Raw genomic sequence first — 24508 nt, 5'->3', positions numbered from 1 at the left:
TTGTGATCAGACAGAGAGTAAATGTAACTTGCGATCAGACAGAGAGTAAATGTAACTTGCGATCAGACAGAGAGTAAATGTAACTTGCGATCAGACAGAGAGTAAATGTAACTTGCGATCAGACAGAGAGTAAATGTAACTTGCGATCAGACAGAGAGTAAATGTAACTTGCGATCAGGCAGAGAGTAAATGTAACTTGTGATCAGACAGAGAGTAAATGCAACTTGCGATCAGACAGAGAGTAAATGTAACTTGCGATCAGACAGAGAGTAAATGTAACTTGCGATCAGACAGAGAGTAAATGTAACTTGTGATCAGACAGAGAGTAAATGTAACTTGTGATCAGACAGAGAGTAAATGTAACTTGCGATGAGACAGAGAGTAAATGTAATTTGCGATCAGACAGAGAGTAAATGTAACTTGCGATCAGACAGGGAGTAAATGTAACTTGTGATCAGGCAGAGAGTAAATGTAACTTGCGATCAGGCAGAGAGTAAATGTAACTTGCGATCAGACAGAGAGTAAATGTAACTTGTGATCAGACAGAGAGTAAATGTAACTTGTGATCAGACAGAGAGTAAATGTAATTTGCGATCAGACAGAGAGTAAATGTAACTTGCGATCAGACAGAGAGTAAATGTAACTTGTGATCAGGCAGAGATTAAATGTAACTTGTCGATCCGACAGAGAGTAAATTTAGCTTGCAATTTACTAACTAAAGAAACGGAAATTGGGTGATGTGCTAAAATGTGCATCACACCACCCCCTACTGCGCCTCACTGCAGCCCAACACTAAAATGAACCATGTGTGGACAGTGCGAATGGGCCATTATTATTCATTGAACTTCATGATTATTACAGAAGATAATATACAGCTTATAGAGCATGTTTTTTTTTTTTAATGATCTTTTTCTGGCTGTGAAATGCTGTAGGTATTCCATATTCATTTTTTTTTTCTAGATTTACAACTTTATGCCAATTTAACCTAAGCTGTAGATATAATAGCTGTACCGTAGATATAATCTTCTTTAGCAGTGGTTCCTCCATAACTCCATAAGAAATGCTGGGCTGGAGTGAGAGAATGTGGAATGAATGGAGTATGTTAGTGAAAACAGTAAGAAAGAAGTCCTGTACACTAAAGTCCTTACTATAGCACCCACAAACCCACTTATTTGATTTATGGGGTTATATTTATTAAGGGAAAGATTTGAACATGTTCAATTTGTCATGCCAATTGATGGCAGACTCTAGGGCAGCTCTAAACATTGTACAGTACATGCAGATTGCTCCATGATATATGTGTAATGACTGATAACTGGCAGTGGGGCTGTTATTTAAGAAACAGTGGAGAATGGCATTTACTTGGAATACATATTGCATGGTGGTGTGCAAAATTGTATATCTTTAATTCATTTTTGAAACCTTGGTGAAAGATTCACAGCTACTTTGTATAGCTGCAGAGAGCAGGAAGGTTCTGCTCGTGACCCTTTAACAATCTACACAAGCAACTTAATTAATTTAAACAACTCTATAAAAGCTTTCTAGGCATTTTTATTAGCCTTTTTCTAGATTTACGCAATATAAAAAAAATTGGAACAAAAATTGTACAAAGACTGAGAAATGTGATAAGACGTTGTTGAAATGACAAAATGCATTTCTGCACAATAAAAAACATACAACATAAAACAAACAATATATATATATATATATATACATTTATATATTTAGTAACAATAAAAGCTACAAACCAGCAACAGGAAATGTTTGTATGGGTAACATGTTTTCCCTAAAATTTGGAGGGTGGGAAGGGGTGTGGGGGGGGGGGGTGTTCAAAATTGGCAGCCATTTTTTATTTAAAAAAAAGAAAGTTATTAGAATATTCAGCAGCTAGGCAAAAATGTACTATTTTTTGTGAGAAGCCTTGATAGATGTTTGGAAACAAGAAACCAATAAGGTGTGCCTGTGTACCCACTTTCACCAGGATTTGGCATTCTTAATTGGACTTGTAATTTCTGATCCCCAGTAATTGAATGACTGAAGGTTTCCAGTCATAATTGAGATGGTATGTGCTCATTTAAATGCACATACACAGTACATACTTCATTATATCTTATATATTCAAAAGAGGCAAAGGTTTAGAGACCTCATTGTTATGTAATCATGCCTAGGTTGAACACTCCAAGTCCACATTTTGGGTTTTATGTAATACTGCAAAGAGCAATGATATATAGTAATCTATAACAACAATGGATAGTTTCAGCAGTGTAGTGCAATCAGACTAATTCAAGCGGATTTCTGATTGGTGTGGATAAGACATACTGCTGGACTTTGGTACCATTTTGTACTTTAGCACCAAGCACCATATTGTACTTTATACCTGCATATTATAGAACATAATTTGCCCTTCCATTTTGCCATTTGCCTTTGGCAGTTATTTAGGACAAGTTATTCCATGCAATATCAGCTGTTGGGTCATAACATCCTTGGTGACGGTGCAAAGAGGTAATCTTCAAGCCACTCATCCTCACAAGCTTTAAATTCTCCAGTTATGGATACCATAAAAATAAATCCAAATTGTACAGAGTCTCTGATGTGATGGTCTCCCGTGACACAGAAGTCCCATATCAGTTTTCCCAAGAAGCATAGTCTTCTCAATACTTGATGATATTATGCTCTGCTCACCTGGGACAAGTGCAAGCATTGAGCAATGTTCTGAGGTCTGTCATACTGAGGGTCTCATCCCTTAGTCTTATGAGTCTTTTCTGTTCATTCAAAACAATGTTATAATTCTTTTAGTGTAACTTGGATTTTGCCATCTAGATTTGTGAGGTCCAGAAGAAAAGCCATGTGGTTGCTGTAATGCTGAATAATATTATTGTCCATATTGACCAAAATCCTAAAGGAAAATGAAAACAGAATGGCTTTTAGAACGTAGATTCCACTTTCTTTTGCACATGATTGGTTATCAAAAATAAACAAAGTTTACCTTCACTGAACTACCTAAATATTTACTACTCCTTTAGGGCCCTTTCACACAGGCATTCCGCATGTCCGTATATCATCCTATTTTTTTGCGGATGATATACGGACATAATGTATGTCAATGGCATTGCGGATGTCAGAGGATGACTATCCGCTGACATCTGATTTTCGTCCTTTCAGTTCTGTTCCGTTTTTTGGAACGGAACAGAACCCTATTTTTGTTCCGTGTAAAAAACGGAACGGATGCAAAATCGGATGTCAGCGGTGTCATCCGCTGACATCCGCAATGCCCATAGACATACATTATGTCCGTATATCATCCGCAAACGGATGGGATGATATGCGGACATACGGAGCGGATGACACAAATGTCATCCGCTCCGTGAAAAAAAAAAAGTGCCAGGGCGGATCGCAATGCGGTCCGCTCCGTGTGAAAGAGCCCATAGTAAATCAACCTCAGAGGCATTAAAGGGATTGTAAGCTTAATGTATTACCATACAACATATGTTTGTTTTTAATCAATGAGACCCCATCTAATATATTTTATTATAATATAATGTTTTGGGCTTAGCTATTCTTTTTAGCTTTATGAATGAAGGAAATGTAAGTTTCATGTGATGAATATGCAGTTCAGATGCGTGACTTTTCTTGTGGAGCCTATTGTGTAATACTATGACCCAACTACTAGTTTCATTCTTTGGTTTCATCTTAAAAGGAGGGAGATCTCTGGCTAGCGGCCAGTAACAACATTGCCTCAACAGTTTACAGTCATCGAGGGTTCAGAACTGATTTTTATCTGTCTTCATCAGATTTGTATTTTTATTTTTTTCCAAATGATTTATCTGCTGGTATTGCGGTTTTATTCAGTTAACCTTTGAGTTACTGAATTCTTGTATTCTTGAGTAGTAAAGTGCCATATAAACTCAAAACATGCTGCAGTTTTAGTTAGCTAGGGAACACTGGAACAGCGCAGTTGGAAGGTCAAAGTGATTCCCCTAGTTAGTGTACTTTTACGCATGATAATTTCTTTATATGGGTTAAACATTCTGAAGCATTGACTTGGCACAAACATAACCTTTGATTTTTGAAAGGAAGATCATTCATTTGGCAAAATTAAAGTCATATCAAATCTGCATTTTCTATAAATTGCTCTTATTAATTCAGACTTGTTTCTACTTGCCTTGCTGTGTATTTAAAAAGACTTTTGCCTATTGAAGCAGTGTGATTATATTGTTGGCAAAATTAAGTTTAACATTACTGGATAAACCATTAAGACCTGTAAGATTTTCAAAGGTAGAAGTAAAAAATAAGAAAAAAATATATATATTGCATGACTGAGGCTTCGTTCACACCAGTGCGATTTCAGATGAGTCACACAGAATGGCATAACAATGGAAATCACATTGTTTTCAATGGTGCCCATTCAATCAATGCAACTCAGCACTTTGAAAACCACATCCAAGTTGCACTACGTAATCACGCTGAAAATCAGATTAAAATCAATTTTAGCAGATTGAACCTAGACTTTTGTGGTCTTTTTATTTGTTTTTACTTCCTTCTGTATTTGTACAGTGCTATGTTGCCTTCAAATAGCTGTCATAGCTGTTTCCATTTGCATTGCAAATGGACGGATAAACATTTAGAAAACTTACCCTCTCTTGCATTTTTTGTAGACTCTGGTAATGCTTTCTTCTAATAAACCATATTTTTCTGAGATCTGTGGAATATTTGAAACACGTTCATTTACTAGATTATAACACACAGGTAGCTTGACAGAATGTTTTTATGTACAACATGGTTTTATTAAAAAGTTTTTAGTGTAATGACTCAAACAAGCGATCACTTGAAAAACCATACAGGAAGTCAGTACATAGGGAAAAGGAATATTTCGCAATATGGGTGACATGAAACTGTGATTGTGAGATAATGACATTTTATGTGACACTACCCAGATAGCAAGTAATTGTGCTGCAAATGCAAAATGACTTGCTAAGCTATTGCTAGACAACATAATTAAACCAGAACTTGCAGCAGATTGTTTGCCAAGAAAGTATCTGGAGTCAGGCAATGCGGACTTGCTGCAATTGTGCAACAAACTTGTGATGCTTGGCAAGTCTAACAAAAGCTTAACAAGTCATTTTCAAACTTGTAGCACAATTGCCTACTATCTGGGTGATGGATAACACTGAAGCAGATGTCATTATATGGCATGGCATACTATTACCTATTTGATAGACATGTAAGGTGAAATGTGGACTTTTAAAAACAAACTTTGGGAAGGAAATGGTAGCTGAAAGTATAAACGTTTAGGGGATATGAATCTATACGATTTTACTTACAGCTTTCTTTAATCCAACAAGATCTGGTGTTTTCAACATGAGTGCATCAAAAACCTCTTCTGTTTCTCTCCGCACATATAATAATACTAAAATAAACCAAACACAATAAAGTTGTAGTAAATGAAAAATTGTAGAAGAGCATGCCACATAAACAGGACTTGTTATAAATCAATCTAGCTATCCTAGAGTTAACTGTCTATACTAAAGAACTAGGTCCGAATACACTATGCTCAGAAGCTCACTGGCAGGCTTTGGCAATCCATGGAAATTTAGCAGTGCATTGCTCCGATTTATTTACCATGAACATATTAAACATGCACATGCGTAAGAAGCCTAGGACTATGTACATAATATAAAATGACTATATTTTCCCTGAGATCTAGAAAAAACTAAAAATAATTTTTAGATTGTACATTCCTGAAAGTTGGCAACTTTATGTCATTTAAAATTATGAATGCGTTCAGGATGTGATTATAATTTAAATTCACACAGTATGCACCTTCCCCACGGAGCACTTATTTATATACATACGTAATGCTGTACTTTGCTCACACATATGAATGAGTATAGACTTGAAGTAGATAAATGCTAAAAGACATGTTCTTCATATTTCTGGACAAATTTGCTGTCACTGTGTAAATAGTGTTGAATAGCACAGTGACTAAACGGGTAGCAATTCCACCTGCCAGCACTAGGGTCACCAGTTTGAATGCCATCTATGACACCACTTGCTTGGCATTTCCATGTTCTCCCTCTGCCTGCTTGAGTTTGCTCACACACTCCAAAGACATGCTGGTAGGTTAATTAGATCCTGTCTAAAATGGCCCTACTATGTATTAATCTGAGTTAGGGACCCTAGATTGTAAGCTCCTTGAGGGCAGAGACTGATGTGAATGTATGATATATATATGTGAAGTGCTGCTAAATTGAAAATGCTATTTAAGTACCTATAATAATAATAAATATGCATACAAAATGTATTTTAAGAAGGCATTTTCAACTGAAATAATTTAAGAGGGCAGTGGACATGTAAAAAAAATCAAGTACAGAAAATATATTGAATGCAAATTTTAACCAAAGATTTTAATTTTTAAATTGATTTACTAGAAACATTTTTAACATTATTAAAATCCTCAAACTGAAGTAACACAGAAATATTCATTTTTCAAAAACTGATTACAATCATAAGCTGTATCCCGAAGAAAAAATGGTTACTTTCTGGGTATCTGTTTTTGTATATTTAGTTAGATATGCATAAGCAAACCAAAGTCGGTTCCTCCCAGGCATACTGTTAGCATTTACTGCATTTTTATTCTCTGCACTTTCTGAAAGATGGTAGACTTCACCAAAACAACCACAATCTTTGTATATGAACACATTGGGGTTAATTAACTAAAGGGAAAAAAAGCTGTTCACTTTGCAAGGGAATTTACCTTTTTTTTATGTTTTATTTGAACATGATTGGGTATTCTTTGCAAAGTGAATTTTCAACACTTTCACAAAACTAAGAGAAAAATTCCTTTGCAAAGTGAACAGCCTTTATGCCTTTATTAAATCATCCTCATTGATTTCACAAAGGATTTCTTCATAGGCATACTAACTGCATCAAAATATACCTCTTTGGGGGTCTGCAGTAGACTGTTGCTTAGATGGAGGGGTGTCAAATGTGTCTGTGAAGGTCGAACAACTTCTTTTTAGTGCTAGCCTGTAAAAAGAAGAAGATATGAGCCTAATCACATTTTAGATCTACATATACAATTGAATTGCATTCATTGTTTTACTAGTAAGAAGAGATAACCACAACATCTACCATCCCAGTCAAATGCATTATTCTTTCATTCTATGTATAACTTCTTGGGACTTAGGCCAGCCATACATGGTTCGAATCTGCTGAACTGGCCGAGATTTGAACTATTAATGGGCATCAATCCCCTTGAATATAATCAGCCTGCCGGATTCGCTTGTGATTATCGCAAGTGGCTGCTATAACAGTTAGCGATAATTGTTGTCTTCTCCCGGTGGGGATGGCTTCCCCCACCCGCTTACACCTCCCCCCGCCTGGAGAAGACAATTGTTCGGAAGGAGGGATTCCTCTGGTAAATTCGCACCATCTAAGGCCTACCTTCCACTTTCAAAGTGTATGCATTAACAGTAAGGTAATAAAATTAGTAACTTAAAAAAGGAATAATAATATCCATTGCTAATTTTGTCAAAATATGCCCACACAAGTTTGATACTAAAATTTCCCTTGTTACTTTGGACAATCCGTAGTAACAGTTGCCTATGGTTATTTAAATATTAAAAGTAATAGTGCAGAATCTCAGACACATTTTGGCATAGAAGGAAGATGTTCCTACCTGTCACTATCTGTAACAGCAGAAAGTACCTAGAATAGAAAAAGAAAAAGTGTTAGATCATAGTTAAGGCAGTGCTGAAACAACTTGAAGTTTACAACACATTCTCTAGTGCTTCCATGGTGTCTGTGTCTAAAATGGTAGCTATTGTATCTTATTCATAGCACTGCTAGCTAAATCCTACACTGAAAGATGTGTTTATCTTGTTAAAATTCCTATGCCTGCTATTTACTCAGCAGATAGTTTAACACAAGTGGTCAACATTTAAAACAACATAGAAAGACAAAAAGACTTTAGAGTGACCTAGTTGACACAAAATTCCAAAATCAACAATACTAAAAGCAACATAAATGTGCCATGTCAAATTTTACCGCACAACTAATTTTCTATGTATTTCTTAACTGCATCTTTTTATGTTGATGTAAATCTATTTGGTCTGCCTTTTCTAATGCAATATAAGGGAGCGTATGCAATGGAACAAAAGATCAGACTATACAATACAGGGAAGCATATGCGATGGAATAAAAGATCAGCCAAAATTTTTTATATCTATATTATTGTCACAAGATGCTTACCACGCCACATCTTTGGAGATTTGAAAAGTGAATGTTAGGGATGAACAACACTGGTTGGGTTTCCATATCTGTCATTGGCCTTAGATATGTGATGTCTGATCCTCTGTATCCTGGGAGTGCAGCTGCTTTTATGTCTGTAGGGCAAGACACTTTAGGTAAGTGCTATTTTTGGACACTTATACAACAGAATAAAAGAGTTTAACCATTGGTCAGTTTTACGAATTTCATGTAGCAAACTCACTCCCAAATGACGAATTTGTAGATAATAAAACAAAGTCAATTGATGTAGTGCTAGATAACAACCTCAATTCCCCACACTCACTCTCCACCACCACCTTTCTCCAAATGTCTTACCCCCAGCTTCGGGTACATTCACTTAGCTTTATCTACAATGCACCTAAAAGTGCCTTGCACTATATAATTTATGTATGTATATGTTTTGCAAGGGTTAAAATGTTCACTTTACTATGCCCTGAATGTTGTCACATGTTCGTTTAGTTTTCACTACTGTTTTGTTTTTTGATGTTTTTATTTTATCCTGTGACCATAGATGCTTCAATCTGTAATAGGCTATTGTACCAGACTAAAGCCGTTGTCTTGTAATGCTTTATGATGTTTTATCTCAATAAAAAATTTTTAGTGGAAAAAAAAATGTTCACTTTGATCAGACAGTCATGTAAAGGCTTTTTTTTTTTTTAAGTTCCGCTGCACATGACTGGGTATTTAATTAAAAATAACTTTACTTTATTTACTTTTGTAAGTGAACATTCAACTTTAGTAAATCAATTCCCAGTGTATTGCACTGGATAATGTTTTCTAAAGATCCTAAGCACAATTTGGGTTACCAACTTACCTTTGCTGGTGTCTGGCCCCTTTCCTTTCCTTCTAAACTGCTTGCGCTCTTCATCCCGCATCTTGCGCTCAGCACCCTATTTAAATAATAGACAGGTAAAATTACTATTGCATGCAAGGATCAACAGCCTGATATATGAAGGTTTGCCATAGGGAAAAAAATGATACTTCTTGCCTATACCAGCCAATCAGTTTACATCTATTATTCCCATAGCCGAGGTTTGACAAGGAAAAATTCTGATTAATTGCCATGGAAAATATACATTTTTTTCCCTATAGAATACTTTTTATTCATCTCCATCACATTGTTTTAATAAGACCCTGTGAATTAGACTGCAAGGTAACTTCTGTCTAACTATTTGCTTATCATACTGGATGTAATGACTGTTACATGCTTCGGTTGTAGATAATCATACCTTGTCACAGAATATTTTGATCTGGCAAACAGCCCGATGAATGAGTCTCTTCACCCCAGTGTCATAGTCATAAGTGTCAATCTGGAGATTTAAAGGCACACCCTTTACTCCCTTCTGAGATGAGAAATCCGTGCTCAGGCAGTTAATACTAATAAAGACCTGAAACCAATCAGAAAAATACATGTTAAGGCAATGAACAATGTTACAATTTTAGTCAATATTTCCTACATTAATAAAAACTACAACATATATATTGTGATCCTTTATACATGGGTCCAATATTGTTATAATACCCAAATTTCAGCACATGAATTCACGGATGGAGGACTTCACCACTTGTCCAGTCTTGTTTCTAAATGGAGCTGAATTTTAAACACTAACATATTGTCACTGGATTCACCTGTCTCCCTGCCAATGCTTCCAACTGTTTCCTCCCTTGGAGATAATCCCCAGAGATCCTAACAATTTATTTTCCCCTCAGGCTCAAAACCCACCCAGAAAGTATTTCTGTTTTACGTGGGAACCAAGATTGTATCAAAAACCGTTTTCACTCATCTTTCTCTTTGCCAAGCAACTGTGTTTACTTTTTTGTATGCACCTGCCTTACTTCCATTGAAGACACTCTTTTATTTTTGTACGTTAGAAGCCTATAACACACTACTGGAGTATATTCCAAGTTTATACAGAATTACAGATCTGTATATTTCTGGAGAGGAAACTTGTAGATTAGGGAAAATGGGTAGCGATAGTTTCATCTGAGAATGGTAGAGCTTTGTATTACACATTCGTGATCACTTGCGAAGCCTCTTTATCTACATTATTTGATCAGGTACCTGTTGCGCATCTGATTTCAAATGCTATTCAATTGTCACAAAGGGGAAAAATGCCCAGAGTACATATTCTTCATATCTATAAAATTATAAGTATGTTGAATATGAGAACAGAAAAAACAAATCATCAGAAATTGGTGGGAACTGTCTGTCTTCTTGGCTGCCTCTGGCTTCAGTTCAATACTTTCAAAGAAAATGACCTAGAACCGATGTGCACACAATAACACAGAAGTCCCTAGGGTTGTTTTACTAAATTTAAATAGACTGCAGTTGCACTCTGCAAAAGAATTTGCTCCAGAGCTTAGTAAATGAGGTGAAGCTTTACTTTGCAAAGAATACCCAATTACATGCAAGAAAAATGTAAAAAAATCATATTTATGCTCGCACACGATTGGATGATGGATGTCAGCAGAGCTTCCCTTAATTTACTAAGCTCTGGAGCAAATTGCCTTTTAGAGATTAACTGCAGTTGCAAAGTGCACATTCTATTTGCCTTTAACCCCAACCCCCCTTTCTACATTTTGTTCTTAGTTAACCCAATTTGTTGAAGTCAGCATACCAGCCAAGCGACTAGCATTTTCAGGAGAGGTCAGCATTTATGTACTTGAAGATAACTAAATAAAAATGTTTTCAGAGTAAGCATTGCTGATTGTGTTTAACATTCCAGAAGACAGTTTATTAACTGATATGAGCAGGACGCACACTGGATAACTCCATTACCTTGGCCTCCTCATTGATATTCCATACAAATGACAAAGCGTTATAGGCAACTTCTTCAATGCTCTCCACAGTGTTGCAGTTTTCCTTGTAGTCGGCTGGAAGACAGAAAGACATTGATATCCATTACATGCATATTCAGTAGAAATGCAAAAGTGATAGAAATGCTAGAATTCCCTAAACAAAGTACTATATGATTTCACAATAGCCTTTCTAAGTCTTTATGTTGAATCAGTCTTGCTAGAGAAGGTGAAATGAACATACCAACATCAATAACTCTTTGCTTTGCAGTGGGCTGTCTGGAATGCCAGTGTTTCCAGCGTTTTAATTGCTCTTCAGGATTCTTCTCATTATCAAAGACGACCATTACAACACTCTGCAATAAATAATTAAAAAAATATATATATTTAAATATATATATATATATATATACACATAGGGCATAATAAATTAGAATAAATTAGCACAATAAAACATCAATGAAAGCATTATGGACTGTATACTTTCTCCTTATGCAAACAAGTTTTACTACCATTTGTACTCTTTTTCCCAAATTTTCCCCTCAACTTTTTTACTGTGCAATATAATATATATAAGTATATTAAATATATCATTTTAATTTAACTAATATCAGTGTATATGCTTTTCAGAAATTCTTTTGTATGCTGCATACTTCCAGGCCCTGGTGGAGTCCATAAAACATTAATAATGCCCTCTCCTTCTTCCATGGGCTCGTTAGTGTGAAAAAACTTTTTATGGGAGACTACATTTGTTATGAGCTGTATCCCACTAGGAAAATAAGAAACAGCCTGCTCAGTACACATTAAATCTATAGATATTCATCAGTCTTTTATAAATGAGTTCGACATTTAAATGGGGCTTTTACAAAGTCTGAAAAGAAGGCAGTTTGTCAGGGGAGGCACAGCGGTATATGTAAACGCCACTTATAGACTCATTCTGTTTGCGCTGGAGAAAAAGCCTTGTGTTCTCAGTGACTCATGTCATTTTACTAGACTTTCAGAACTAAATGCATTTGTTCCAGTTCATAAGGTCTTTTTGTCTTTGAGTTTGTTTATTGTGTGGTCCAATATATCAATGTCCACTATTTTCCTAGCTGGCTCTGATTCCTTTAGTTTATTGTAGAAATATAGCTTTAACACTTTAAATCCCTGTTTTGGTACTACTACATCAATCTATAGACGGCTTCATCATGCTCAGGATTACCTACAAAATTTCCAAATCTGTAAAACCAGATTTCCCCGTGTTATGCTACCAGTTATTGTTGAACATACCTTAATTTTATTGGAAGACAGTTGCAAACATTTCCTGCTATCTGCCATTCGAAGATTTACTGGATAAAATTGACTTTTGTTGAGATATGCCATTGGAGAGTCGCCGGACTTAACGTGAATGGCTTTAGGGGATTCCAGTACATATTCAAAGTCACTGCAGAATTTATAAATACAATGTTTTTGAAATATTTGACAAATTTTAAAAGAAACAAAGGCTACGTTTTTAAGACAATCAGTTATAGTGCATATGACCCTCAAGTAAACTTGTACAGACCATTTTATTTTGACTTTAATGCAATTCCACATGGCGCACATGTGATTATTAAATGGTTAGGTTATGTTCTTTTAAATATCTATTTCGTTGTCTGCACTGTATTAAAGCAATGCTACAATTTAAACTCTGGTTGTATTCAAAATACTTACCAATTGGCTTCAGCAGGTAGGTAATCTGCGGAGCAGGTGGATTCTGCCTGACCTCTAAGAATATCATTGAATATGAGGGGCTGTAGAAAAAAATATATAATATATATAAACATGACTAATATATTAAAAAGGATTGATCATGCATTCTCAATAGTGGACTATAGGTAGTGATGTTTACCTCTGGATTGTCTTCTTTAAATGTACTGTCTGGTTGCCAACGCTGTTGTTGCTGGGCTACATGTAATGGTTCAAAGAGATTGTTTAGTGAATTCTTCTCATACACATCACATGATGGGGTCATGAAATCCTCATGTGTATCACTGGTTAATTTGTTGGTATTTGCTGGTAAAGTCAATTTACTGGGATTTATTAGACAGTCCAGTGTTAAATAACTGTTCTTTTTATGTGAATCTGCATAATCTTGCGTAGAAGAGGGATTATCATTTAGAAATTTCATGAGGTGAGTTGAGCTTTCATAAGATGAAATGTCTGAGTCATATTCGCTGCAGTGTCTAAAAGTGAACATACAAACATTATTAATACATTATTAACATTATTACATTATATAAACTTTATTAATAAAACATTATTAATTACAAAAATACGTTCAATTCAAATATAGACACACACACCCACACCAACATTTCTAAATGTTATTTCCAATATTACCTTTTCACTGGTTCACAACGGTCTGTTGACCCTGGTGGAATTATTCTTTTTTCTTTTGGAACCTAAGACAAGACAAAGGATAGCATTAAAATCACATATAAATATCATGCCGGTTTAAAAAAGCCACAATTGTGACTTTTATTAAGGAGTTATCTGGTATTAATGTGTAAGAAAATAACAAAAAGAGTCAGGAACATCACCAGACAAGAGGTAGAATAGACACGTCTGATACTTAAATAGAAAGTACTGCCACATATACTATGTTTTCTCAATCATGGGTGTCCTTTAGTCTGCCCTGGACTTAAAAGCCATTGTTGTTAAATATAGGTAACAAAGAATGTACTTGCCCTATAGTAATCATAGAGAAAGCTCAATGCGGTAACACCATCATCATCCCCATTTGCCCTCATCATAGCTTTTGTAGCTGCAGTCATAGGGTTATCCAGGTATTTGGACCATGTCTCATCATCAGTGCTGTAAGAATATTTCTGGAAATTGATGCCATCATTCTGGAGAAGCATGACTGGCCTGTAACTAAAATGAAAAAAAAAATAATAATTAGTATTTATAAATATATTATGTGTTCAGAAATCCAAGATAAAAAAAATGTATGCCTGATTTTTAATAGTTTCAGCTAGAATAGTGTAGTAGTAATTGTTCAATTTTTTGCCTTGCCAGAATTTTATGTATTAACATTTTTTTGTGTAGCAGCAAAACATAAGATTCATGAACAGTGACATTTATAATAATACATTTTGTCATCTATATCAATGTACACTATTTTATCATCTATATCAATGTACACTATTATATCATCTATATCAATGTACACTATTATATCATCTATATCAATGTATACCAGTTTTAGACTGTTTGCAGACTTTAGCTATTATTTTTTCTAGCTTCTGATAAGTTACAGGAGACAAATGGTTGGTGCTGATTTAATCTAAGGGTCCACACGATGCAACATATACGAGGCCTTTACACAAAGGTATATGGCTATATCTAGAAAATAGTGGGTCTTTGGCTGTCATGACTTTATGCCTTAGTTAAACAGGATACCTAAGAAGGGAGTGCGGTTACCACACACCTTCAAACCAAGACAATTGCTGATGTGGGTGACAGGCTGTATAGTTACTAATTCTCCTCCTATTAGACCACAAGCCATGCTTTCATAGCAAAGCAAACACATGTTGCTCACGGCTTCCAGCCTTGTTCAGGAAGGTTACAGGTTCAACCAACTGGAAAGGCACCTGCCTGTGTTATTTTAATACCTAGGCTTCTATCTTCAATCATTTCTTTTCATTTGTTCTGTATAGCTTACTCTGAGCTGTCATTTCTTTACTTTTGGCCGCTCCTAACTAGCAGCTTTTGTTCTCCAGGAAAACTCTATTTTTTAGTCCCTCCAGCACAGTGCAATGTATAAATATGTACTCTGTACACATACCAACGTTTAAAATGGAAGCTGTGGTCTTTTTACAGTTTTTTTTTTTTAAAGATATGTACCTGAATTTGAGCAGCTTAATACAATTAATCTTATCAATATGAGTTAAATATTTAAAAATGTGCTTCTATTTGGCCTTTAAATGGAATACATACAGAAATGCAGCCAAATCAGCAGACATTTGGAAAAGGTGCAAATTATATAGGAATGAATATCACATATTACTTTCAATTATTTGACTGTGATTTTCTCTTCTTATGTGTGAAAAGAGACACATGGCAAAATCGGAAAGCAAGGAATTAAATATTCAGCAGACATATGAAAAATTGCTTCATGACAATCCAAATTGGTGTAGAAATTTTAATTTTTCTCCTTTATGCCAAACTAGCAGTATTTTGCGTTTCAAGTACAGGACTATTCATGAGCTGTGCCCATCTGGTCCATGACATTCTACCATATTCAGCTTTTTACATTTTTTTATATTTATTTGAGAAATATATAGAAATTTATATAACAAATTTATATCGAAAAATGTAGCGAAAAGCGGTTCACTGCTAAAAGAGAACACTTAGCAAACTGGAAAAAATAGTGTTAATACAAGAGCTGTGAAAATGGAGGATAGTCTTCCACAAAAAATTGATTCTAGTAGACACAGACTAGAGTATAGAGTAGATCATTTTGAAACCTTCATGAACATGGTATCAACAAAAGAAAGGTAATGAAGTGAGTGAATGTTTGATGGACTAGCTCAAGGCATGAAAAGGGTGTGTTACCTGTAGCACAGTGTGTAGGTGGGTTAGCAGAAATTATAGTTTTATGCCTTGTTGGATTGGGTGTTTGCCTTTTGTCTTAGTTGATGAGCCAATCTATTCTTGGCATACATAACTATGATCTTATGCCAGTTTGCAGATTTATTTTGCATAACACTCTACAAACATTTACTGGTGCACATTTGGTAAAAACAGATTTTTATTTGAAGAAAGTTAAGCAATACTTTAGAACTATTACTCATTGGAAAGAATATATGTATATATATATATATATATATATATATATATATATATATATATATACACACACTGCTTATGTCCACAACTTCCACTTCTGAAAAGCAGGTAATTAAAGGAAACAGATTATAAATTGATTCTTTAAAAGGTCAACTTGATGAAAACCAAAGCAAAAAAAAATATACAGAAAAAATGGCCCATGTTGACTTTGCTATTTTAGGAGTAGGCCACCTTGCCTACTAGCATGCTTGGGGTAAATACTTACATCCTCTCTTTTCCTTACACCTCTTACCTATTTCAGAGGCTGGTTTCTAAGGAGACTGAGAAGTGACCCAGATTGCATAATAATAATACAAGCATGCTACGCTTGAATGTCATTTTGAAGCCCGTGTGACTTTTCTCACGAAATGGTAGTTCCATCTAAGTGTGTGCCTGCATTCTTACAATATTTGTGACCTAATTTCCCTTAGCTGTCTTAGTACAGGTTCAGTGCAACATGAACTAATATCGCCAAGCAGTCAAAGGAATAGGTGCTGCCTATATATTGTAATGTGATGTGGATGTACAAATCTAAAATGAAGACAAGGAAATATATCTTGGCTAAGGTTATTTTACATTAAATAGCAACGGTAATATTTTTTCCTTGTTTAAGCGATTACAAAGTTTCTGTTCAAAAAACATATACAATTCAGTCAAGGTCAGAGGTCCTGTTTATAGATTTTTTTGAATAAAATAGGATTGCACACATAATTTAACAGGAAAGTAGAATTAAACCACCAAGAACATGTAAGAAGCAGTGTTTTCAATGGCAAGCAGGTCCTTTTGATGCCTGCTGGATATCACAGGTCCCAGGAAAACATTGGGCACTTCAAAAGAATCATGCATTTATTTTACTATGGACAATTCTATTTGAAGGGCAAAATGCTCTGTCAAGGTCTAAAGTATGAAGAGTAACAAAATACGACATTTAAAAAATATATATGATTGCCTAAATGATAGCGACACTTTAAATACTCCCCCTCTCATTTTGACCTGGTTATTTGGGTAATCAAGGTTTTATCTCTGAAGTTAAAATGGCTTTTTTATGCATATGACTGGGATTCAATAGGATCTTTCTCTTGTCCTTTAGTCCATAAAAAATCCATAAAAACTCCTACATTTTGAAATGGCTTAAACAAAATATTGGTGCTCATAGATTATTACCTTAAGTCACAATGGGGTTGATTTACTAAAACTGGAGAGTGCAAAATCTGGTGAAGCTTCCAGGTTTTATTGCCAAGGCTTCATTGAACAAGCTGAAGTTAGAAGCTGATTGGCTACCATGCATAGCTGCACCAGAAGATTTTACACTCTCCAGTTTTTGTAAATCAACCCAATTTTGATTTTAGGTAATAATCAATGAGAACCAATTTGTTTTATGCCATTTCATAATGCAGGAGTTTTAATTGAGTTTTTATGGATTAAAGGACAAGAGAAAGATCCCTTGGAATCCCAGTCATGTGCATAAAAAATAGCCACATAATTTTGCTAGAATATGATTGGCTGATTTAAGGTTCTTGACTCCTTCAGTATCCTCACTGAGTTCTAGAAAGAGAGCTAAGTTTCCAGTTCAATAGTGTTTGGAGTATGGCACTGTTTCAATGTGTGGTTCAGACATACTATGTTTAATAGCAAAGCCAATTAGAAGCCTCTTGTACTCTTGAAACCATTGTACAGTCACACTGAAATGGCTGCAATCCTCTGTTATGGGGTGTGAGGTACAATATACCACCACTAATAAGGGTAACAAAAGAATAATTATATGCACTGAGTATTAAAGGACCTTACAAAGTGGCCCCAGACATGTAAAGCACTTTGAATAATTAGCATACGACCACAAGACAGCTTTCTTTCAGTTAACTTTGACTATGCAAATGAGTACAACTCCTATGCTAATAAGCAGACAGCATATTCTCTAAGATGTTTTGAGTGAAACTACTGTACAGCAAGAGTGAAACTCGAAAATCAAAGACACCCAACTTTTGTATTCTTGGTGCCAAGTTGTCTCAAGCAAATTAAACTGTTATACATTAAACTGTTTTGTCTTAAAATGGCTTTTCATTGAACTTGCTAAAGTCTTTGGAAAGATATGAGTTAATACCTTTCTAAAAGTGCCACACCAAACAGTTTATTAGTTGCATGCATGTTTTTAAGAGACTCCAATTAGATGGATTATACAGTCTTTATTTTACAGGGATTTGTTTTATTGCTGGAATTCAAATAAATGTCCAGTTTAGTGCATACAGCTCCACATAAAAATTCTTTGAAACCAAAGTCATTTATTGAGCAATGAGTTATCTGACATGCACTTCACTTCAATCAGTCTCTCTTATGTTTAGGACAGGTACCTTCTCTCAATTTTTAATACAACCAGTACCATACTTCTAGGGTCCATGCATAGTGGCTTAAAAAACCGCTGCTCCTAGAAAAGTTTAGCCTGTAGAAGCAATTAATGTTATCTTATGTGTCAATGCACATTCGGTCGTTTTTGGAGACATATTTTAGGCTCAGCGTTTAGAGGCAGAAAAAAATAGCCCCTTCTGGTCTTCGTTTTTTAAAGAGGTTTTCAGGCAGAAAAAAATGCTAAACGCTGCTAAATGCTAGTACAAAAAATGCCCAAAATTAACATTTTTTTCTGCCAAGAGCACTGGCATGTTTTAAGCCAGTGTGCATGGACCCTAACATTCTGAGCAGTGCCATAGGTAATACAGTATAGCATTGCTGGGTAAGCTAAAAACATTGGCACTAGACAAAGGCAAATTTATGAGATCCAAAAAAAAATTAATTAAGATCAGATCAAACTACAGAAAACATGTATTAAACCACAAAGCATTAAAACTTTTTTTTTTTTTTTTTTTAATCAAAATAACCGTGGGTCTTAAAATGCAAGTGTTATGTCTATAGCTTTTGACGTCACTAAAATTGCCTGTTTTGTTAAGTTTTAATGTTTACATTCCCTTAAAAATGTATTCAAACTGCAGAATTTCAAAATGTATAGATTAAGGATAAAACAAATAAGAATAAAAATGTATCTTACACCTTCAATACAGAACTACTATAGTTACATACGTAAGTACTAATGATACATACGTAAGGATGAAAAATGTATATTCTATGATATGTATACAGGTTGACTATTCTTACAAATTTAAGTAAAAGGATAAAAAAAAAATACATTTGGAATATAAATATGGATTGCTAGGTGATGAAGACGTTAGAGCATACTGGTAAATAATGATGTATATTTCAGAATAAAAATGCCTCTATACTCTCAGTTTAATATTAGACTGAGGACACTAGATATTAGATAGATAGATAGATAGATAGATAGATAGATAGATAGATAGATAGATAGATAGATAGATAGATAGATAGATAGATAGATAGATAGATAGATAGATAGATAGACATACTTAAACAACAAACAAACAGATAAATACTACATACATACATACATACATACATACATACAAATATACACAAATAAATAAACACTTAAAGATACAGACGGATAACTACTAGATAGGCAGACAAACATGAACACAAACACACACCCATACACACACACACACACACACACTTAAAAATACAAACAGATAACTACTATATACATACATACATACATACATACATACATACACACACAAATATTCTCAAATAAATAAACACACAATTAAAAATATAGAGAGATAGCAGCTAAATAGATAGCTAGATAGATAGATAGATAGATACATACATACATACATACATACATACATACATACATGATAGATAGATAGATAGATAGATAGATAGATAGATAGATAGATAGATAGATAGATAGATAGATAGATAGATAGATACATACATACATACATACATACATACATACATAATAGATAGATAGATAGATAGATAGATAGATAGATAGATAGATAGATAGATAGATAGATAGATAGATAGATACATAAATACATACATACATAAATAATAGATAGATAGATAGATAGATAGCTAGATAGATAGATAGATACATACATACATACATAATAGATAGATAGATAGATAGATAGATAGATAGATAGATAGATAGATAGATAGATAGATAGATAGATAGATACATACATACATACATACATACATAAATAATAGACAGACAGATAGATAGATAGATAGATAGATAGATAGATAGATAGATAGATAGATAGATAGATAGATAGATACATACATACATACATACATACATACATACATACATAAATAATAGACAGACAGATAGATAGATAGCTAGATAGATAGATAGATAGATAGATAGATAGATAGATAGATAGATACATACATACATACATACATACATACATACATACATACATAATAGATAGATAGATAGATAGATAGATAGATAGATAGATAGATAGATAGATAGATAGATAGATAGATACATACATACATACATAAATAATAGACAGATAGATAGATAGATAGAATGGATAGATAGATAGATAGATAGATAGATAGATAGATAGATAGATAGATAGATAGATAGATAGATAGATAGATAGATAGATAGATAGATAGATAGATAGATAGATAGATAGATAGATACATAATAGATAGATAGATAGATACATACATACATACATAAATAATTGATAGATAGATAGATACATACATACATACATACATACATACATACATACATAAATAATTGATAGATAGATAGATACATACATACATACATACATACATACATACATACATAAATAATAGATAGATAGATAGATAGATAGATAGATAGATAGATAGATAGATAGATAGATAGATAGATAGATAGATAGATAGATAGAAACAATAAAAAAATAAAACTAAAAAAAAAAAAAAAAAACTAAAATAAAATAAAATAAAATAAACAATAACTACTGTATAGTAATACAGTACAGCTTCAGCAAGTTAGATTCTAGCACGGCATTGTAATAAAGCACAAGCTGTATACGTAAAGCTGAGTACTTACTCTAGTTCATTAGACATTTTCCCTCAAAGTTGTGTAAATGGCTCTTCTCCAAAATGTGTTGTCCCTCTAATTCTTGTTAAGCACAGGCATCCCCTGGAGAATGATGCTTTAGATTTATGTGTGAGGATTTGTGTACAGGTATCTTTTCTGACAGGTGGGCTCTTTGTATAACTCCAAAGTTGATTGGCCGATGGAACAGGTGCCTTAAGACAGGCACACCTCAGCAGGTGCAGCACTTAACCCTACGTGAGCCAGAGCAGACATATGAATGAACCATAGCAGAGCAAACACCTCCCCCAAACAGGTAGAAGAAAAAAAAAAAAAATCTTAAAGAAACTCAGACTTCAGGCGACTTCAGGCGAAACTTAGCCAAAACTAAAAACGTGTCTTTGCTTGTTGAAGGCTTGTGGTTGAATGATAAAAGATTAAGCAACAGCTTGAGTTATGAATATGACATCTATGAATGCATTTAATTAATAGGGTGTATAGAATTTCGGTATATCTAGGTTTAACAAATAAAATGTATATATAGCAACTGTATTTGTTTAGCATATTTAGTATAGCAGGTAAGATTTGGATTAAATCACTTTAAAAGAGTCTGTACCATGAACCCATTTGTTTGATAAAGTCATACAATTTACCTTACCTCATCTTCAACTGACACATACATTTTATTTTTTATTTTTTGGATATAAATTGTTTCTATGTAATAAAAACCTAATGAGCTGAGCAAGCAAACTACTGCTATTGGTGAAATTTGCATTTATTTTACTTGATAATATAATTTAATAATTCTGTCATGATATAATATACTGAATTATTGATTAGTATTTTTATTTATGTATTTATCAACATACATCCCATAAACCCTGGAGGCGTGTGGTTTAAACCTGAAATGGGTGGAACTTGGTCATAAACAGGACGTCTATGGGGTACAAGAAAACCCTTGCAGGCATACTTGATAGTGTGATGTCAGTAAGATAAGGCTAGGTTGGGTTGCATTTCTTTGTCATTTTTTTTTTTTTTTTTATAGTTTTAATTTCCACCAAGATCAGTGTGATACTGAGATGCACTTAGGCTGGCTACACACTATACAATTGCTATACAATTTTCTTGTATAACTTTCTTCTTCTAGATTTACTAAAAAGCATATAATATGAAATCAAACCTAAACACTTTCAAATTGTATGTAATTAGGCAGGCCATTGCACTACATAATTGAAGGTAAATCTAAAGGAAATTGAACAAAAATTGTATAATGTGTAACCCTATAAATGCCATACAGACATGTTTATTTCAATTCCACAGACAACAAAATATGATCGTTTAATAGTCGGACCAAGTCAACTTCTCTTACTCTTCATTGTGTTCCACATCATTCTTGAATTCATTGCTCAGTGATCCAGTTCTAAAGCTCATTTGGCTATTGTATGCACTTTTGGCTGGGCACAATGACTACTATGCAGCCCACATGCAAAAAACTGTGGCACGCTGTTCTGACACATTTCCATCAGAACCTGCATTAACTTTTTTAGCAATTTGAGCTATAGTAGCTTTTCTTTTGGATCAGACTACAAGGGTCAGACTTTGCTCCCCAAGTGCATTAATGATCCTTGGCCACAAACGACCCCTACCAATTTTCCTTCCTTGGACCACTTTTGGTAGCATATGACCACTGCAGCCTGGGAACATCCCACAAGAACTGCAGTTTTGGAGATGCTCTGACCCAGTCATCTAGCCATTGTTTAATCCTTATGCATGCCCATTTTTTCTGCTTTCAGCACATCATCTTCAGGGAAAACATGATCACTTGCTGCCTTAATATCCCCCCACTTTCAGGTGCCATTCGAATGAAATAGTCAATGGTATTCACTTTACCTGTCAATGCTCATAATGTTGTGGCTGACCAGTAGTATATACAGAACTGTGCAAAGGTTTTAGCCAGATGTGAAGAAATGCTGTAAAGTAAGAATTCTTCCAAAAATATATATTTAATTGTTTGATTTGATCAATATACGAAATGAAAATTAAGCCAGTGAGAAGAAAAGTGAGAGGAAAACTCTAAATCAAATCAATATTTGGCGTTACTACCCTTTGGCTTCAAACCAGCATGAGTTCTTACACTTGCACACTTTGTACACTAGCACAAAGTCAAGGATTTTGCAGGATATGAGTCAGGTGTATGATTAACCAATTTTACAAGGCAGGTGCTAATGATCATCAATTTCATATGTAGGTTGAAACACAGTCATTAGCTGAAACAGGAACATCTGTGTAAGAGGCTTAAAATTGGGTGAGGAACAGCCAAACTCTGCTACTAAGGTGAGTTTGTGGAAGACAGTTTCATGTCACAAGTCATACACCATGGCAAGACTGAGCAAAGCAACAAGACACAAGGTAGTTACACTGCATCAACAAGGTCTCTCCCAGGCAAAGATGCCAAAGCAGACTGGGGTTTCAAGATGTCGGCCAAGGAAGATGTCCTGTAGTGCCATCAGCACAGAACTGGCAGAAACCATTGGGGACCCAGTACACCTATCTACTATCCAGGGAAGTCTGGCCATAAGTGGTCTTCATGGAAGATCTGCGGCCAACAAACCATTCCCCTGACATGAAAACATGGCTAAGAGACTCAACTATGCACAAAGACATAGGAATGGGGTGCAGAAAAATGGCAGCAGGTGCTCTGGACTGATGAGTCAAAATTTGAAATATTTGGCTGTAGGATGCAGTTTGTTCACTAAAGGGCTGAAGAGAGGTACAATAATGAGTGTCTGCAGACAATAGGCAAGAAAAGCATGGTGGAGAGATTTCTTGCAAGTTTGGGCCATTTCTGCAAATGGAGTTGTAGATTTGATTAGGATGAATGGTGTCCTCAATGCTGAGAAATACCGGCAGATACTTATCCATCATGTCATACCATCAGAAAGGAGTGTGTATGGCCTTAACCTTTTTTTGGCAGCAGGACAAGCTCCAAACATACAACCATTGTCATTAAGAACTATCTTCAGTGTTAAGAAGAACAAGGAGTCCTGGAAGTGATGCTTTGACCCCCACAGAGCCCTGATCTCAGCATCATCGAGTCTGGCTGAGATTGCAGAGGGATATGTGGTAGCCTACATCCACAGAATATCTGTGGTTAGTTCTCCAAGATGTTTGGAAAAATCTACCTGCCAACTTCCTTCAAAAGCTGTATGCTGGTGTACTTAGAAGAATTGATGCTGTTTTGAAGGCAAAGAGTGGTTTGACTTGAATTGGGGTTCTCTTCTGTTCATTTATTTTTCATTTTTTTAAATTGATAATCATAAAATATTAACACTTTTACTTCTGAAAGCATTCGTAATTTACAGCATTTTTTCACACCTGCCTAAACATTTTGCACAGTAGTGTGTGTGTGTAATATATATAAATATATATATGCAGTATATATATATATATATATATATATATATATATATATATATATATATATATAAATAAAAAAAATTACAAGGTGCTAGAGGGTTGCCAACACCTAATATTCTCATCTCAATGAACCCCTTACATGCTACTTTTTAATATTCGGCATTGATGTGGGGA

General features: G+C 34.7%; 1 protein-coding gene across 1 annotated transcript; it reads right to left on the bottom strand.

Annotated features, from left to right (window-relative positions):
- Window positions 1-1863: 1863 nt before the first annotated feature.
- Window positions 1864-21289, bottom strand: GRHL3 (grainyhead like transcription factor 3). Its single transcript, XM_082244297.1, has 16 exons — window positions 20930-21289; window positions 13797-13983; window positions 13450-13511; window positions 12959-13292; window positions 12781-12860; window positions 12358-12511; window positions 11330-11441; window positions 11069-11163; window positions 9519-9677; window positions 9104-9179; window positions 8251-8384; window positions 7679-7707; window positions 6938-7026; window positions 5322-5407; window positions 4635-4699; window positions 1864-2896 (listed from the first exon to the last, which is right to left on the bottom strand). The coding sequence occupies exons 1-16, from the start codon at window positions 20944-20946 to the stop codon at window positions 2782-2784; spliced, it is 1794 nt and encodes a 597-aa protein (XP_082100423.1). The 5' UTR covers window positions 20947-21289; the 3' UTR covers window positions 1864-2781.
- Window positions 21290-24508: the final 3219 nt, after the last annotated feature.

The sequence above is a fragment of the Pelophylax lessonae genome, assembly GCF_965119305.1.
Source record: "Pelophylax lessonae genome assembly, chromosome: 2".
Lineage (NCBI taxonomy): Eukaryota > Metazoa > Chordata > Amphibia > Anura > Ranidae > Pelophylax > Pelophylax lessonae.
Note: the sequence above shows the minus strand (reverse complement) of the source record. Positions and strands in the feature narration are given on the sequence as shown.